The sequence below is a fragment of the Rhizophagus irregularis genome, chromosome 1, assembly GCF_026210795.1.
Source record: "Rhizophagus irregularis chromosome 1, complete sequence".
Taxonomy (NCBI): Eukaryota; Fungi; Glomeromycota; class Glomeromycetes; order Glomerales; family Glomeraceae; genus Rhizophagus; species Rhizophagus irregularis.
Window position 1 is genome coordinate 5,422,916 of NC_089429.1, and position 17,622 is coordinate 5,440,537.

The window sequence follows — 17,622 nt, forward strand, 5'->3', positions numbered from 1 at the left end:
TGCCGTCGGAATTAATTACGGCATATGAAGCTTATTACCGTAATATATTAAATCGCCGTAATGCCGTAATTATTTAATGCCAAATATACAAAAATTACGCAAAGAAAGTAAATATTTTTTTTTGGTTATGCCGTAGATAATTTGTAATCCGTAAATCTATAATGCATGATTTGTTAGATATTTAAATGATAAATCCATATTTCGTAATGCCGTAATTTCAATCGGCAATTCCGACGGCACCTATACAGCGTAATGCAAATAAAGTTAGTTGTATTTGAATCTGACAAATATTAAATTATTATTGCGTATTGAGATAAAGTTAGTTGCATTTGAATCTGACAAATATTAAATTATTGCGTATTGTAGATAAAGTTAGTTGCATTTGAATCTTACAAATATTAAATTATTGCGTATTGTAGATAATAGTTTCACAAGTAAGATTATGACAATCTTGACAACCATTTACAGGACACAAAATCACATGCCAAGAGACACTCGGCAATACCCGATAAATTCAGAGTCTGAGAGACTAAGGTAAAAATTATATCGTTAAATTCGGAGCACTGATCCGAGTATCTGGTTTTTATTTCATTCTAACCTCTGCCGAGTTTTACCGAGTTACTTTCGGCAAGTGATAAAAGTGTCTCCCGTAACTTATAAAAACAGCAGTAATGTGAAAATGATGTACAACCGAGTTTCTTTTATTATCCTAATTTATCCTTATTACGCGGTATGATATACATTCTGCGGATCAGCGAATATGAACAGACAATTTATCTATATAAAGCTCAAAATTCTTCACTTGAAATTCAAAACTGTCGACTCCAAAAAAAAAAAATGCCACTTAAATTAGAAATTCAAGATTTATCGAAATATGTTATAATCCTTACTGGTGCAACTGATGGTAAAATATTTTTTTTCAAAATTAAAATTTTGCTTAGTATGATAATAAATTCCTTTTATTTAATTTTAAGGCATCGGTAAAGAAATGGCGAGGATTTTAGCCAAATCTAATCCCAAGCGATTGATTTTACCAGCTCGTAATATAGAAAAAGGAAATAAATTATTAGAATATATTAAATCTTCTAATGGGAATGCAAACAATGTTGAAATTTGGGAAATGGATCTAGCAGATTTACAAAGTGTAAAAAACTTTGCTAATAAATTCATTAAAGAAGTTGGAGAATTACATATTTTAATTAATAATGCAGGTAAAAAAAGAAAATAAAATAAAAATAGCGACTTATTAATCACGTTTATATATTTACTTATTTGAAATATTTTGTAGGATTAGTCGTTCAGAATCAAATAGTTAAAACGAAGGATAACTTGGAAATACAATTTCAGGTAATTTACTACCTTTTTTTTTCAAGTCGTTTATTTTTATTCGTTTATTAACTTTTTATACATTATTCAGGTCAATCATTTAGCACAATTTTTACTTATTTTATTGTTATTAGATACAATAAAAAAATCAGTTTCTGCTGAATTACCTGGAAAAATTGCATTAACTAGTTCAGGAGCCAATTATTTTGGTGAAATTGATTTTGACAATTTAAACCTTGAAAAGGGTAATTATTGGAATTTTCTTAAATCCTATGGAAATACGAAATTGATGGTAAATATTTAAATCAAATTTCATTTTTAATAGTAAAATCTTATTAAAAAAATTTCTTTTTACTTATTTTTTGATTTTTTTTTAAAAAAAAGAATGTTATCGTTGCCAAGGAATTAGGCCGTTTAGTTCAAAACGATAGTAAGTATCATAAAAAAAAATTCATTTTTTTACAATATGAAAGAAAAATGTTTTAACTCTTTTCTTTTAAATATGTAGATATTACAACATATTCGCTTCACCCTGGTGTAATTCAAACGAATATAAGTCATTTAAATAGCTCCTTCTCGAATATTATATTTAGATTTCTTATAAGAATAAGCGGAGAAATAACAGCTGAACAAGGTGCCATCAATACTCTCTATCCCGTATTTTCTCTCGAAAATAAAGAAACGGGAAAATATTATGATGAAGGTATTGAAAAGGAACCAAATAAAGTTGCTAATGATCAAGAAGTTGCAAAGAAACTATGGGATGTTTCTGAAAAAATATTAAAAGATCATGGAATGATTTAAAAGTTCGATTTTTTTTTTAAAGATAAAAATAATTTTTTTATTTCTATATTTTTATTTATTTTTTCTGTCACTTAGTCAAATTGTCAATAAAATAACTTTATTATACAAAAAGAAATAAATCCCAATTTACTATCAATTAATCCACAATATTAAGTTGTAACAAAATTAGTAATTTATGAATAATTGTATGAGAAACCCGATTTTCAACCGTCACGCTTATCATCCTCGTTATCGTTAATGACATTTAGTTTTTTAATTAAGATTAAAATAACTGTATACAGTCAAACTTCGATATACCGATGCTTCCGGTATTGGTAAAAAGTATCGGTACATTGAAATATCGGTACATATATGTAATTAGTAGATTATAATGCAGGCCAAAATCTAACTCTGGCTCGCACTATACTTAATTCCAAGTTCAAAATTTCCAAAATTTCTTTAATATATTATGTATAATGTGAATAGAAAAAAATCCAATTCCGGACATAATTAAGAAGGATGCTCAAATTTTAAAGTTACAATTTTTTAACTCAGGCCAAACTTATAGTGCCGGCCGGAATTAACACTAGTGTAACCAAAATTATTGGTACATCTTAATATACATTACTATAAAGGGACCAGGAGGTTGTATCGGTATACATTACATCGCGAAATTATATTTAATATCGGTATAATGAGGTTTTTTTTATTAGTGATGAAACGGGACAACAAAAATTTATCGGTAAAAGCAATTATCGGTATATAGAGTATCGGTACATCGAAGTTTGACTGTATAAAGTTCAAATTTTTGAAAAATTAATTCTGCCGGATTCAAAATCTGTCTTAAGACCGGGCCGTTAACATCCCAAGGTAAAAAATAAATCGAAATTTGTTTAAAATTTCTGATGTTCAAATTATTATACGAATAATATTAACTCCCAATATTGCATATCATATATATACTTTAAATCTTATACTCCTATTTATGCATGAGGATCAAAAGATCAGACCATTAAGGAATATTTCATTTACTAAGCATATCTCAATATTGACAAAATGGAAAAGAACTATCGTTAAGGATATATTAATAATTTCAATGAGAAGTCGTACAATCGAATTCCTATATGAAATCGGCTGAATTTTCATTTAATTTAATAGTAAAAATTAGTAAAAATTTTATTTAAATTTTTTTACGAATTATATAATATCAACTTTTTTACGTTTAAATATGCAGATATTGCAATATATTCGCTTCGCTTCAACCTGACGTCACTTGAACTATGCCATCTCAAATTTTTTACACAAAATTCTTACAATAATAATTAGGTTAGGAATTGAAGATGAGCCAAATAAAGTTGCATAGACTTATCGTACAAAAAAAAAATTTCATCAATTATACAAAATTAGTAATTTACTGGCTGTAACCTGTTGCGTTGCAACAGGATTAATGAGTTTAAATCTTGAACAATACTTAGGTAAATTAATTATAAATAAATATAGTGAAAAATGAATAATAAAAAAATTGATAAGTAAATAAAATAAAATTAATAATAAAAAAATTCAACTTTTGACCAATTAAAGAAATTATTTTCGGTTTGAATAAAAAAAAAAAGAAATTTAAAATTTCAGGAAAAATTTCGGCCCACAAGAACCGGAAAAAGTATTTTAAAAAAATAAATAAATTTCCCGGTTATAAGAACCGAAATATATATATATATATAAAATAATAAAGAAAAAAAAGCCCATTATATGATGGTCAATTGCAAGGACAAATTGAACAAATTACAAATACATACGCTCAATGGGTCAATGAGACAATGATTATCATTAGCAAAATAAATATCCGATTAACCGGACGCATGACCATGATTATAACTATTGGGCGCAGATACATCACGCAATTTGATCGTATGAGAAGAACGATTTTCATATACTTGTTATCGTTGATGACACAGCTTAATTAAAAACTTAAAATAAACTATATATAAAGTTCGGACTTTCACCATTAATAGTCCGATATCCGTTGGATCCAAAATCTGCCTGAAGACCGGGCCGCTAACACCCCTAGATAAAAATATACTCTTGAAATTTAAAATTCTGATGTTCAAATTATTAAATTTTTTTCGCTATCGGTATCGGTAATAATTCATTCCCGAATATGTGTAGATTGATCTCTTTGAATTTACCGCATCCTAATAAAGCATAGTTAATTTCTTCAACTTGTGTTTAATACGTACCGTAAGTCTTATGCTCTTATTTAGTTACACTTTAATTTATTGTGCATGCAGATCAAACCATTAGACTTCGTCAGCATAATTACGTTTATTCCATCATTTTCTATCAATATTATGACAGTCGGTATTTCGTCGATCTTATCCATTAAGAATATTCATTCAATTAATTAATATATTGTACAATAATATATATGGCGCTTCTTAAATCATATAAAGCTCAAATACAAATAACTCGGCTTCTTAAATTATTTAAAGCTCAAATACAAATAATTCGACTCAAATAACTTACTTGAAAAAAGTTCTAAGCCGTCAACTTCAAAATGTCAGTTAGATTAGATAGGCTCGATTTATCAAAACACGTTATAATTCTTACTGGAGCTACTGATGGTAAAATAAATTCAACTTATGCACTTCAAATAATTCAATCACTTACATTTTATATTATTTAAGGTATCGGTAAAGATATGGCAAGGATTTTAGCTGGATTTAATCCAAAACGATTGGTTTTACCAGCTCGTAATAAAGAAAAAGGAAATAATTTATTAGAATATATTAAATCTTCTAACGGACATGCAAATAATGTCGAAATTTGGGAAATGGATTTAGCAGATTTACAAAGTGTAAAAAATTTTGCTAATAAATTCATCAATGAAGTCGGGGAATTACATGTTCTAATTCATAATGCGGGTAATAATAATAAATGAATATGAAAATAATAACAGTAACTTTTTTAATCGAGCTTATTTATTTATTTATTTGATATATTTTGTAGGTATAGGCGTTCAAAATCAAATCATTAAAACGAAGGATAACTTGGAAATACAATTTCAAGTGATTAATTTTCTTTTTGTTTTCTCGTTTGCTTGAAATCTCTTTTTAATATTTATATACATTATTTTAGGTCAACCATCTAGCACCATTTTTACTTACTTCATTGTTATTGGATACAATAAAAAAATCAGTTTCTACCGAATTACCCGGAAAAATTGCATTAACTAGTTCAGAAGCAAATCAGTTTGGAGAAATTGATTTTGATAATTTAAACCTTGAAAAAGGTAATTACTGGAATCCTATTAAAGCCTATGGAAATACGAAATTGATGGTAATTATTTAAATTAAATTTCATTTTTAATAGTAAAATCTTATTAAAAATTTTTATTTTATTTATATTATTATTTTTTAAAAAAAGAATGTTATCGTTGCCAAGGAATTAGGCCGTTTAGTTCAAGACGATAGTAAGTAATATAAAAAAAAAAAAATCATTTTTTTTACAGCATGAAAGAAAAATATTTTTAACTCTTTTCTTTTAAATATGTAGATATTACAACATATTCGCTTCACCCTGGTGTAATTCAAACGAATATTGGTCACTTGAATTATACCATCTCAAACGTTTTATTCAATATTTTTGTATCAATACTTAGGCTTAAGATATCATCCGAACAAGGTGCCATGAATACTCTTTATCCTATATTTCCTCTCGAAATTAAAGAAACAGGAAAATACTATAATTTAGGAATTGAGCATGAGCCAAATAAAATTGCATATGACCAAGAAATTGCAAAAAAACTCTGGGATGTTTCTGAACAAATATTAAAAGATCACAATATGATTTAAAGTTCAATTTTTTTTTTAAGAAAAAAATTTTAATATTATAAAACTTCTCTACTATGTTACGTAGTAACATTTTATCTTATCAAATAAATTAATTCTATCGTACAAAAGAAATAAATTCCAATTTATGAATATTAAAAGATCATGAATTTTCTGTTTTCATGTTTTCATAGTAATCACTTGCTTAAATAATGCTACCATAATTATGTATAACAATTACACTACAATTCGGTTTTAATAATTTATACTCGTACAACTCGTTATCGCTAAGGAGATTCGGTCGCTCAAATCCCGAAACTCAAAATTTCGACAGTACATTATACAGTATTATCCTGACATCTAAATGCCCAAATCCCGAATTTTCAAGCCATAATTCCATAGTATATATGATCTCGAAAGATAATCGACCCAAATTTCATAATCCTGAGAAAGTCACAATACCTAAATTTTATAATGCCGATACTTTATAAGCCCGAAAGACAAAATACTGCAATTAAAATTCTATCGTTATCGCTTAGCATTTATTGTGAAATTTATTTTTATTTTATTTATAGGAAAAAAAAAACTTTATTGAAACCCTAAATTTCAAACAATATCGTTAAGATCATCTTAACGACCCCATTTTGATATTGTAACAATAACAATATCAAAACAATTTCATTACAATATCATCACAATATCACTTACCGTTACGATATAAATATAATATTATAATGACATTGTGTTGATATCTTATAATAAATATCAAAACAAAGTCGTTAAGATAATCTTAACGATATCGCTAACAATATCACTACGATATTATTCAATATCATTTTGATATTGTATAATAGCTATATTGTGACGATATCATAATGATATCAAATAATCAAAACGATATTATTTTGATAATCGTTTAAAATAATAATGAGATTTCTGTAAGGAAGAGGTATTGCTAAATATCACCGTTGGTGATTGGCACCTTACCTGAATTAGGATAAATTTTGGGCAGAATTAAAAATGTCACGAAACTCTGCCCGTTAATATTTGCTAATGCTGGTACGGTGAGAATCACCTGAGATTTAGTAATGTCTAAAAAGACATTGTTTTGATTTTTGAAATCGTCATTTTAAAAATTAAATTAATAATAAATTTAATGAAAATTTTCAAGTCCTCAGATTAATTAACAAAAATGAAGTCAACGGAGTGTGATACGTTGTGATAAATAAACCTAACCTCCCTAACCTAACCTAACTCTAATCCTAACCCCTAACACTAATAGGGTGAGAATTTCCCTCCAGTTAAACGTAGTTATTTCAAAATTAATAAACTATATGAATAATTTCATAATTAGTAAAATATAGAAAGAGAAAATTTACGTGTTGTATTTCGGTATATAAAGTGTCGGGTTTTTTTGTATCGGGATTAAAAATTTCTAGAAGACATTTTGGGATTATGATTTTGTTGGGAATTATGGGATTCGGAATTTGGGATTATAAAATTTCAGGATTTGGGATGTTAAGATAGTGTACTTGTAGGTATCTTGAGTTTCAGGGATTTCGTACCAACCCTCTTAGTTTTTTTCATTTTTTATTACTAATACATATGTCATTGCGTACATAATAATTACTTTTTTAAGAAATAAACTTTTAGTAAATATCAACACAACAGCGCCAACCATACTATTTTTTGCCAAGACTACGGTTAATTAATTTTCCATTTTATTATTGTACCAACTAGCTGAAACCACACCTTAAGTCCTTAATCCTAATTCTGTAATTGTGGTCACATGTTCCCAAACTTAAAGTTTCAATACCGAAATAACAATATTAATTGAATATGTTTAACAATTAATTAATCAAAAATAGGTTCACTTTGTCGAAAATTTAACTGGTTAAGTCCATTATTCAATGTTACACTTATCCGAATTTTTCCTCAATGACACTGTATTAGACTTAATTAAAAACTCTACTTAAAATAAGCTCGAAATTCTCGAGGAGAAAAAAAAAAAAAATTTCTTTAATTTGTAAATTTCAAAAATGCCAGTTAAATTGGATAAACTCGATTTATCAAAATACGTTATAATCCTTACCGGCTCAACCGATGGTAAATATTTTTTCTCAAAATTAATTATACTTAATAAAATATTAATTCTTTTATTCTTCTTATTATAAGGCATTGGTAAGGAAATGGCAAGAATTTTAGCCGGATTTAATCCCAAGCGATTGGTTTTACCAGCTCGTAACAAAGAAAAAGCAAACAATTTATTAGAATATATTAAATCTTCTAATGAACATGTAAATAATGTTGAAATTTGGGAAATGGATTTGGCCGATTTACAAAGTGTAAAAGATTTTGCTAATAAATTCATCAAGGAAGTTGGAGAATTACATATTTTAATTAATAATGCAGGTAAATAAAAAAGAAAAATAAAATTGAAAAATAAAAAAAAAGAAGAGCTTTTTTTAACCACGTTTTTTGAACATCTTTTAGGTGTAGGCTTACAAGGTCAAGTCATTAAAACGAAGGATAACTTGGAAATACAATTTCAGGTAATTAATTTTTTTTTTTTCAATTTTGTTTGTATATTATTCACTTTTTTTAACATTTGCACATTATTTAGGTCAATCATTTGGCACAATTTTTACTCGCTTTATTGTTATTGGATACGATGAAAAAATCAGTTTCTGCCGAATTACCTGGAAAAATTGCATTACTTAGTTCAAATGTTCATAAAGTTGGCGAAATTGATTTCGATAATTTAAATCTTGAAAAAGGCGCCTACTGGAATCCTCTTAAATCTTATGGGAATACTAAATTGATGGTATGTATATTAAAGTATATTAAAGTCTGTTTTTTTTATTAAAGAATCTTTGGTTATTTATATACTTTTATTTCTATTAATAAAACAAGAATGTTATTATTGCCAAAGAATTAAGTCGTTTGGTTCAAAACGAAAGTAAGTATTAAACTTATTTTTGTCGGCATGTAAGAAAATCATTTTTAATTCTTTTTCTTTTAAATATATAGATATTACAACATATTCGATTCACCCTGGGATAATTCAAACAAATATTGGTCACTTGAATGGCGCCTTCGCGAACTTTCTAGCTAAAATTTTTATAAAATTATCTGGATCTGAAATATCAGCCGAACAAGGTGCCACCAACGTTCTTTATCCTATATTTTCTCTCGAAAATAAAGGAACAGGAAAATATTACAATGAAGGAATAGAAGAGGAGCCAAATACAATTGCAAATGATCAAGAAATTGCAAAGAAACTATGGGATGTTTCTAAACAAATATTGAAGGATCATGAAATGATTTAAAAGTTGATTTTTATTATTTTTTTTTAAAAAAAAAAAAATTGTTTGTTTATTATAACAACTTCTCTATGTTACGTAGTATTATCAAATAAATTAATTTTATCGTATAATTAATTTTATCGTATAAAAAGAAATAAATTCCAATTTATGAATATTAAAAATTCATGGATATTCTGTTTTTATAGTAAACGGCCCACATATGACCAAAGAACAATAATCACTTACTTAAATAATGCTGTCATTAAATTTAACAATTATGTACAGTATAACAATTCAATTGGTATCCGGACTTTTCGCTGAAGTCCATTTTACCAAAACCCATTTCGCCGAAGTCATTTCACTGAAATAAATTTTCGCCAAAGTGTCATCTCATCCAATAGCCATTTCGCTGAATGGATTTTTTTTTTTATAATAAACGTACATATATCTCCGCTGAATGGACATTTTGAAACCATTTCGCCGAATGGACAATTTCACCGAAACAACTTTATTTTTCTATTTTTTTTTTTAAAACTCGAATAAATCTTCAATTAAGCAATCATGATAAATAAATGCATATAAAAAAGAAAATTAAACATTAAAATGGAATTCGGCAAAATATCCATTCGGCAAAACTTCTATTTAATGAAATTCCCTTTCGGAGAAACCTCATTTCGGCAAGATGGCTTCAGCGAAATTGGTTTCGATTTCGGTGAAACGTACCATAACGGCGTAATCATTACACAAATAATGATATTTTGGATATTTTACCTGAATTTCGTATTCGGGATTCACCGATGCCTTGGAGCATCGGTGTACATGGAGTATTTATTAGAAGTATTTATCGAATGAGTCTCCGCCGATCACTGATTATCCATCATAGGTGTCTATCAAAAAAAAAAGTATGTGCTGCAATGTGCCAGTCCGAAACAACGGAGTCGGTACACTACAGAAAAATTGATTGGTAAATATTGCATCCTCAATGTTCATAGAAAGCTCTTACATTATTCAAGAAAAAGACTTAAAATGTAAGATCTTAGGCTAAAATTGCAGATATCTCAAAATTTTTTCACCAATCATATGCAGCATCACCCTGTCATGCATATCTATGTGACTGACATCGCGTCCCGGCCTTGTAGTAAAGCTAGTAAAGCTCTCCACTAGCTTTATCTTTGTATAATTTCTTAATTCCGGTAGCCAATACTACCAGTAAAATTATATATTTCAAAACTATATTGTAGATAATCTTGTTACGTAACTACCGCCGCAACCGTCTAACATGATCTGATTAGCTAATCCGCTAACATCTGCTGATCTATTTTTTAGACGGCAGATGTTATTTATATTACGGAGTTCTCTGCTAAAATGTGACTTCGCTGACATAGTAATATTAATTCAGCTTCATGTTAGCGTCAGCCATCGGCTGCGGTGTACCGTGCACCGACTGCACCAACTGACATTAGATTCGCAACCTTAAAGGTGTTTGGGCGGCCTGGCCTTATAGGACCGCCATATCGTACTGTGCCTATCTAAAGCCAGCACAGAGGATATGATATTCACGCTCTATAATACTTAGAAATTATTTCTATACCCTCTTGCACATCACACTTAAATGCCATCATTGCTCTATATAAAAATTCTTCCCTATACAGTACAAAGAACATATATAGACAATATGTCTATGACACCTCTCAACATTTTCCAAAGATATATGATTATCATGCCCTCTCCTACATGTATAAAATACCAACTGAATTTCTTGTCCAGCAGCCACTGTAGAAGCATCTACTTCACTCTGGTCTGTAGCGCTATCTCTTCTAATATGAGGTTCAAACTCTACAAAATTGATTTCCAAAAGTTAGTGAACCAATTCCTTATTGTATCTGCTGTTGATGTGTGCTGTCCTGTAGTTAAGCCTAGGACAAAAAAGCTAAATAGGGATCCTATCTACGTACACGGAAATGTATGGCACACCATAACCCGTAAATATGCGGATTTCATAGTTAATTAAAGCCTGTATGGAAAACCTACCTGTGTTATTGGAAGCAATTCGTTCAACGAATTGAGAGTTGGAGATATTCCCAACGGTAGAGATACCATTAATACGGTTCCTGTGTTCACGAGCCCTAACCATATCTCTCACAGTCTTTCTAGCACGTTGCATAAAGCTTTTTCGATTAACTGGCATCTACAAAAGCAAATTATAACCAGACGTTAGTTCATACTATACATACTATATAATGAACTAACGACTCTAACGACTCCCTAGAATGAAAGTATCCTGTTGTTGATGGTTAGCAGATTATAAAAAAACTACAGAAAAGAAAAACACACTCTGTCTCTTTAAAGTGCCTTCCAAGGCGTTTTGTCAGTTTCGAAGTGTCTTGAGGATCTTACAAAAAAAAAAAAAAGGTTTCGAAGTATCTTGTGGGTCCTACAATAAAAAAAAAGTGATAAAGTTTTAAAGCGTCTACAATAAAAAAAAATGAAAAGGTTTCGTCGCGACTACAATAAAAAAAAATAAAAAAAATTCCAATTAAAAAATACTAACATTCCAAATAAAAAATACGCGACTATATAAGACAGGTGCATGAAAATTAGCCAATGGATGTTGGATGCTTAGTTACATCATTTTTATGGCCTAAAATACAAACCGACAAATCACATGATTATTACATGATTATTATATAAAAAATGTAAACACTCTTAAATTATCAATTATCTAAATGGCAAACCGACAAAATTAATTTCTACATCAACCAACGAAACAGCAACCTTACAGAAAATCAAACGAAAATGATAAAATCAATTCTAGAACGTAAACCAAGAAATCTACAAATGACTCTACTAAATATAATACTATTCCGTTTGGTTGCCGGAAGTGTGGCAAAACATATACCAAGAAAGTTAACCAAGAATATTGGGACTGTTTTAACAAAGCGATAACAGTGGAAGATATCATCATAACCAAGAAAAATCTCAATAGAGGAAACCTTCAGGACCGTCAGGAGTCACTTACGAAGACCTAATACATTTAGACAAATCGGTTTTAGAAATACTTTCATACATTTATAATGCATACCTTAAATTTGAAACAACTCCCAATGCTTGGAAAGAAGCATTGCTATTTCCAATCCTAAACCGTTCGACTGGAATTGTCAATTAATCAATACACGACCGATTACACTATTGGAAACTCCACGTAAACTATTAGTTAAAATATTCACAATTAAACTTAACAATGTCTTATATCAACACGAAACATACTGGAATACAATAACAAAGCGGGAATTTCAGGAAATCTACGCTAGAGCCTCTTTTTATGATTCAACATATAATCGAACAATCAAGACTTAACAAAAACAACGAATTATGGATCATCCTACAAGACCTATCAAAAGCTTGTGATCGTACATATCTATTCTTCGATTGGGCATTACAAAGAGTGAATTTACCTAATCACATTACTAATTTTTTTTGTGACCTTTTCACTAATAGAATTAATAAAATCATTCTACCTAAAGGGTTATCTACCGTATAGCGCTGCATATAGTACCCTGGTACTATTCAAGAAAGTCCGCTTAGATTGAATAATACTCGGGGGGATACTATAGGAGGAGGGGGTACTATTAAAAGGGGGTATATTGGAAAATCGAATTTTGATTAGTACCGGGGTATTTTTCAAAAATACCCGAATGTGAATTTGAATAATACCCCGGTACTATTTGAAAGGGGTACTATTACAAGGGGGTACTGTATGCAGCGCTATACGGTAATCAATATAACGTTCTACAAGGTTTAGATCAAGGAAAGGTAGTTTCTCCTTTACTCCGGAACCTCTATTACGACCACTTATTTCAAAAAATCAACGAACAGACCGATTTACATTATCATACTTCATCGACTCGTATCAGAAACATCAACGACCGCTCAAAAGATATTACATACGAATTTGCCACATCTTTAGTGGGATATTTAGATGACACGACATAGTTTTCATCTTCATTGTCGCAAGCTAATGAAAAAATTATCAATCGCCAATCCCTTTTACGACTTCACTAAAATTAAAATCAATAAAGAAAATACAAAGCTCTAATTAATCAAGAATTAGAAACCAACAATGCTGCATTAGACATCAACGGATCATTAACGAATGCAGTAGTGTCCTCATCCAGGAAAGGACTGGAAAGGTGAACGGATCCATACATTAACGCCTCTGATAGACATCATCAAATCATTTCAAAAATTAAATCAATAGTTTACCACCATTATAACATCATGAAAACAAAAAATTAATTCACGATCACGTTAGATACAAATAACACTCCCTAAAATAGAATACCTTATTCAACATACCAATTTAACCTTTAAACAACCCCAATACTGATGATGACATCAAAAGAATATTTTTTTTCATTCATGAGCTTATTTAAAGTGATTTCTAATTTCTGAAGTAATTAATATCTAGTTGCAATCAAAAACAAATAAGTCTAATATATTAAAACTATGCTTCACGGTTTAGAATCGGCAATAAACTAGAAAAAATTGTGTTTAATTCAACTACAACAGGAACTGACCAAAACGATAACATGGAAAGTAAGCGTATTTATTTTAGTTGATATCTGATATACTGTATAGTAGATATATTTTTATTATAAAAGCATGTTATTATAATTGAATCTCGTCCGACTTAAATGAATTCTCGTTTATAAGCACCCGCACGTTCTCCTCGGACCGCAGTTTGGAAGAAAATACGCATTATGGAGTAATAGCATAACGAGCATTCCTCAGTTCGTGGTACGTTGCTATAAAATCTCATTGACTTTTCTAATAAGTTACATATTATTTCATAAACATTCAACCTTTTAGCAGTCTAGCTTTTAGTAATTCATGATAAAGTAATCCAATAATAAAAATACTCTATATTTTACCAATATTTACATAATGGTTACCGAACATCCTATTACCTTTGTACATTTTCCGCATGTAAATCCCTTTAGAATAATTATAAACGAATTGAATTTCTAGTTCAGTCGATTATAGTAGAATTATTGTCTTATTTGTTGCTACAGCGGACGCTCCAAGAGAGGCTGTACGTTAACAGTTAAATTAATGAAGTTATTTTAAAATCCGCTAGCCGAATCTCGTTCTACTATGTAACACTACAGCGTGCTATAGTTGTATAAATAAAAGTTAAATGATTTTCATTTGGTAGATATTTTAGGCATTTCATAATTTTTTTTTACGGAAAAAATTTACATTATTACATTAGAGAAATAAAAAGAAATATCTTGGTTAATAAAAAATCCGAAATTAGATTATTTATAGATTTAATTATAAAACTATTGTAATAAACTACCATTTATAAATAATTTTATTACAGTAATTTCAATTAATTATTTTGGTAAACCCCTATAAAACAGCTCGGCCACTCGGCTAATCTTGGCCTCATAAACGCAGCACTATCGTTTCCGCCAATCACATTGAATACCGCAGTTACTCGGCACTTCGCCAATGTGAAATGCCAAGTAACTAATAAATAATTTATAATATTTTGTATTCCCTACTTAAATTAATTATTTCCTCACTAGCCAATTTACTTGGCTGAAATTTTTTCGTAGTAATTTCATGTTTTCCTAGTACAGGTGCTGTTCTTGAATTTTTTTATGGATTGCAGATTTTGTGGCTCATGTGGCGGTGAAGATGATGATGTAGAATACCAGGGCATTTCCTTGGTAGATTTTGATATAAAATTTTGATTGTTAATACAAATAAAACTAAAATTATGTAGTTCTAAATAAAACTTTCCTTCAATTGATGTTAAAGCATCTGAAAAAAAATGGAAGATCCACGTTTAACATTGTAGTCTGATTTTTTTAGCAGTTTCCATTTGAATGAAATAATATGATTGGAATCTCAGTTGGTTTACCTTTAGCCATATAGCCTGAGATGATATTTTCAAATTGTGTCAAGATTTGTAAAAAGTACTGAATCTGATACCAAAGCTTGCCTACAACGTTGTCCTTCTTCCAATTTTCGTCAAGAGAGTAAACACTATAATATTAAATATTTCAGTTGAGCAGCATCTGAGTCACCTTCAAGTCTTGTATATCGAATGGCTATTCCTATGAAGAATTCACCTGGCGTTTTCTCTCTATATTCCGAAATATAAAGAATTGTTGAGAGCTGTACAGGCATTAGAAATTAAAAATTTAAGCGTAAAATTTTTTTTTAAAAGAAAAGGTGTTAAAAGGTTTTTTTTGTTGTGTTGTGTGGGAAATCCCAAAAATTAATAAAAAACGATGACGATTTCTAAAAAAAACCAATGATGATTTCTCATGTGAAAAATTTCATTAATTTTTTATATTGTATTTTCATTTCTTTATGAAGCCTAATTCAGCGCACATTGGGATTATGGCCTGACCCAATTAAGTTAAATAATACGCCTAATGCGCCACTGCAAATCCTATATAAAAATCCGTAGCAGACACATAATGGACGATCCAATTTAAATATGCAGGGTAGTCTTAACGTCACCGTCGCGGCAGGGATTTTTTTATAATTGAAAATATTCTATATAAAGCTCAAAAATTTTCACTTTTGAAAAAAAAAAATTCTTTAATCTTAAATTTCAAAAAAAAAAATGCCACTTAAATTAGATAACCTCGATTTATCAAAACATGTTATAATCCTTACTGGTGCAACCGATGGTAAAAAAAAAAATTTTTTTTAAAATTAAAATTATGCTTAATATAACATAAATTCTTTTATTTTATTTTAAGGCATCGGTAAAGAAATGGCGAGAATTTTAGCTGGATTTAATCCCAAGCGATTGATTTTACCAGCTCGTAATATAGAAAAAGGAAATAATTTATTAGAATATATTAAATCTTCTAACGGACATGTAAATAATGTTGAAATTTGGGAAATGGATTTGGGCGATTTACAAAGTGTAAAAAATTTTGCTAATAAATTCATCAAAGAAGTTGGGGAATTACATATTTTAATTAATAATGCAGGTAATAAAAAATTAAAAATAATACTGTCGATCAAATCAATGCTGTTTGAAATGAAATTATAGTTGTGAAAAGTCAACTTACTTCATTAGAAAGTCAGTCCATTTATTTTTTTGATATATTTTATAGGTGTAAGTGTACAAAGTCGAGTCATTAAAACAAAAGATAACTTTGAATTACAATTTCAAGTAATTTATTTATTTTATTTATTTATTTATTTTTATTCGCAAATCGTTTGTTACTTTGTTTCACTTTTAACATTTATTATATATTGTTTTTAGGTTAATCATTTGGCACCATTTTTACTCATTTGGTTGTTATTGGATACGATGAAAAGATCGGTTTCCGCTGAATTACCTGGAAAAATTGCATTTACTACTTCAGTGTCCAATCAATTTGGCGAAATTGATTTTGATAATTTAAACCTTGAAAAAAATAATTCTTGGCATCCTTTTAAAGGTTACGGAAATACTAAATTGATGGTAAGCGATATCAAAGATTGTTTATTTAAATAATAAAATCTTTTTATTTATTTATATATTTTTAATTTTTCTTTAAAAAAAAAAGGAGATTATTATTTCTAAGCATTTAGGTCGTATGGTTCAAAGTGAAAGTAAGTATTAAAATTATTTTTATTATCATATAAGAAAAAAATTTGTTTTAACCCTTTTCTTTTAAATATATATAGATATTACAACATGTTCAATTCACCCTGGTATAATTCATACAAATATTACTCAATTGAGTAGCCCTTTATTTGCTTCTATATTTAAAATTCTTACAAAAGTAATTAGAGCTGAGATAACAGCTGAACAAGGTGCCATCAACGTTCTTTATCCTGTATTTTCTCTCGAAACGGGAAAATACTATAATGAAGGAATTGAGGATGAACCAAATAAAATCGCTTACGATCAAGAAATTGAAAAGAAATTGTGGGATGTTTCTGAACAAATATTAAAAGATCATGGAATGATCTAAAGTTTAGTTTTCTTATTATTATTCTTTTTATAACAAATTTTCTTTATGTTAACGTACAATATTATTATCATCATATCTATTTATCTTATCAATTATTACCTTATAAATTATTACCTTATAAATTATTATCTTATCAATTAAACGAATTTATTGAAAAGTAAATTTTTAAAAAGTTCGTATTTTATCCTCATTTTCGTTTATGACATTTGATTTAATAAAAACATCTAAATCGTCCTATTATTCAAGCCGTAATAAGAGAAATAACTTGTTAGAATCTGTCGTTTTCATTTTAGTATATTTTCCATTTATTTTTTATATTTAAAAGTATAAATAAAAACCGTTGAATTAAGAACAAAATAAAGACAAATAGTTGTGTAGAAGTTGTGG

At 28.7% G+C, this 17,622-nt stretch overlaps 6 protein-coding genes across 6 annotated transcripts; 4 read left to right on the top strand and 2 right to left on the bottom strand.

Annotated features, from left to right (window-relative positions):
- The first annotated feature begins 811 nt into the window (after positions 1–811).
- OCT59_001114 (uncharacterized protein) lies at positions 812–2,275 on the top strand. Its single transcript, XM_025321519.2, has 6 exons — positions 812–904; positions 975–1,211; positions 1,289–1,347; positions 1,418–1,618; positions 1,711–1,756; positions 1,835–2,275. The coding sequence occupies exons 1-6, from the start codon at positions 838–840 to the stop codon at positions 2,128–2,130; spliced, it is 906 nt and encodes a 301-aa protein (XP_025168699.2). The 5' UTR covers positions 812–837; the 3' UTR covers positions 2,131–2,275.
- Positions 2,276–4,562: 2,287 nt separating this feature from the next.
- On the top strand, positions 4,563–6,059 carry OCT59_001115 (uncharacterized protein). The gene is made up of 6 exons (XM_025311744.2): positions 4,563–4,730; positions 4,794–5,030; positions 5,116–5,174; positions 5,245–5,445; positions 5,533–5,578; positions 5,662–6,059. The coding sequence occupies exons 1-6, from the start codon at positions 4,664–4,666 to the stop codon at positions 5,958–5,960; spliced, it is 909 nt and encodes a 302-aa protein (XP_025168698.1). The 5' UTR covers positions 4,563–4,663; the 3' UTR covers positions 5,961–6,059.
- A 1,916-nt stretch (positions 6,060–7,975) lies between these two features.
- On the top strand, positions 7,976–9,376 carry OCT59_001116 (uncharacterized protein; the record flags this gene model as incomplete). The annotated part of the gene is made up of 6 exons (XM_025327988.2): positions 7,976–8,042; positions 8,112–8,348; positions 8,430–8,488; positions 8,560–8,760; positions 8,850–8,895; positions 8,967–9,376. 6 exons carry the CDS (start codon positions 7,976–7,978, stop codon positions 9,263–9,265), a joined length of 909 nt encoding a protein of 302 aa, XP_025168697.1. The 3' UTR covers positions 9,266–9,376.
- Positions 9,377–10,653: 1,277 nt separating this feature from the next.
- Positions 10,654–11,405, bottom strand: OCT59_001117 (uncharacterized protein; the record flags this gene model as incomplete). Its single annotated transcript, XM_066139322.1, has 3 exons — positions 10,654–10,770; positions 10,989–11,077; positions 11,273–11,405. The coding sequence occupies 3 exons, from the start codon at positions 11,403–11,405 to the stop codon at positions 10,654–10,656; spliced, it is 339 nt and encodes a 112-aa protein (XP_065988736.1).
- A 3,462-nt stretch (positions 11,406–14,867) lies between these two features.
- OCT59_001118 (uncharacterized protein) lies at positions 14,868–15,439 on the bottom strand (the record flags this gene model as incomplete). Its single annotated transcript, XM_066139323.1, has 3 exons — positions 14,868–15,070; positions 15,171–15,185; positions 15,337–15,439. The coding sequence occupies 3 exons, from the start codon at positions 15,437–15,439 to the stop codon at positions 14,868–14,870; spliced, it is 321 nt and encodes a 106-aa protein (XP_065988737.1).
- A 367-nt stretch (positions 15,440–15,806) lies between these two features.
- OCT59_001119 (uncharacterized protein) lies at positions 15,807–17,493 on the top strand. The gene is made up of 6 exons (XM_025311743.2): positions 15,807–15,951; positions 16,024–16,260; positions 16,387–16,445; positions 16,539–16,739; positions 16,825–16,870; positions 16,946–17,493. The coding sequence occupies exons 1-6, from the start codon at positions 15,885–15,887 to the stop codon at positions 17,233–17,235; spliced, it is 900 nt and encodes a 299-aa protein (XP_025168696.1). The 5' UTR covers positions 15,807–15,884; the 3' UTR covers positions 17,236–17,493.
- The last annotated feature ends 129 nt before the right edge of the window (positions 17,494–17,622 follow it).

Excerpts from the sequence above, each read along its gene's own strand:
- OCT59_001114 (XM_025321519.2), top strand. The coding sequence starts at position 838 with ATGCCACTTAAATTAGAAATTCAAGATTTATCGAAATATGTTATAATC. Across the intron at positions 1,348-1,417 it reads ACTTGGAAATACAATTTCAG|GTCAATCATTTAGCACAATT; the intron begins GTAATTTACTAC and ends TACATTATTCAG. Across the intron at positions 1,619-1,710 it reads ATGGAAATACGAAATTGATG|AATGTTATCGTTGCCAAGGA; the intron begins GTAAATATTTAA and ends TTTAAAAAAAAG.
- OCT59_001119 (XM_025311743.2), top strand. The coding sequence starts at position 15,885 with ATGCCACTTAAATTAGATAACCTCGATTTATCAAAACATGTTATAATC. Across the intron at positions 16,261-16,386 it reads TATTTTAATTAATAATGCAG|GTGTAAGTGTACAAAGTCGA; the intron begins GTAATAAAAAAT and ends TATATTTTATAG. Across the intron at positions 16,740-16,824 it reads ACGGAAATACTAAATTGATG|GAGATTATTATTTCTAAGCA; the intron begins GTAAGCGATATC and ends TAAAAAAAAAAG.
- OCT59_001115 (XM_025311744.2), top strand. The coding sequence starts at position 4,664 with ATGTCAGTTAGATTAGATAGGCTCGATTTATCAAAACACGTTATAATT. Across the intron at positions 5,031-5,115 it reads TGTTCTAATTCATAATGCGG|GTATAGGCGTTCAAAATCAA; the intron begins GTAATAATAATA and ends TATATTTTGTAG. Across the intron at positions 5,579-5,661 it reads CCGTTTAGTTCAAGACGATA|ATATTACAACATATTCGCTT; the intron begins GTAAGTAATATA and ends TTAAATATGTAG.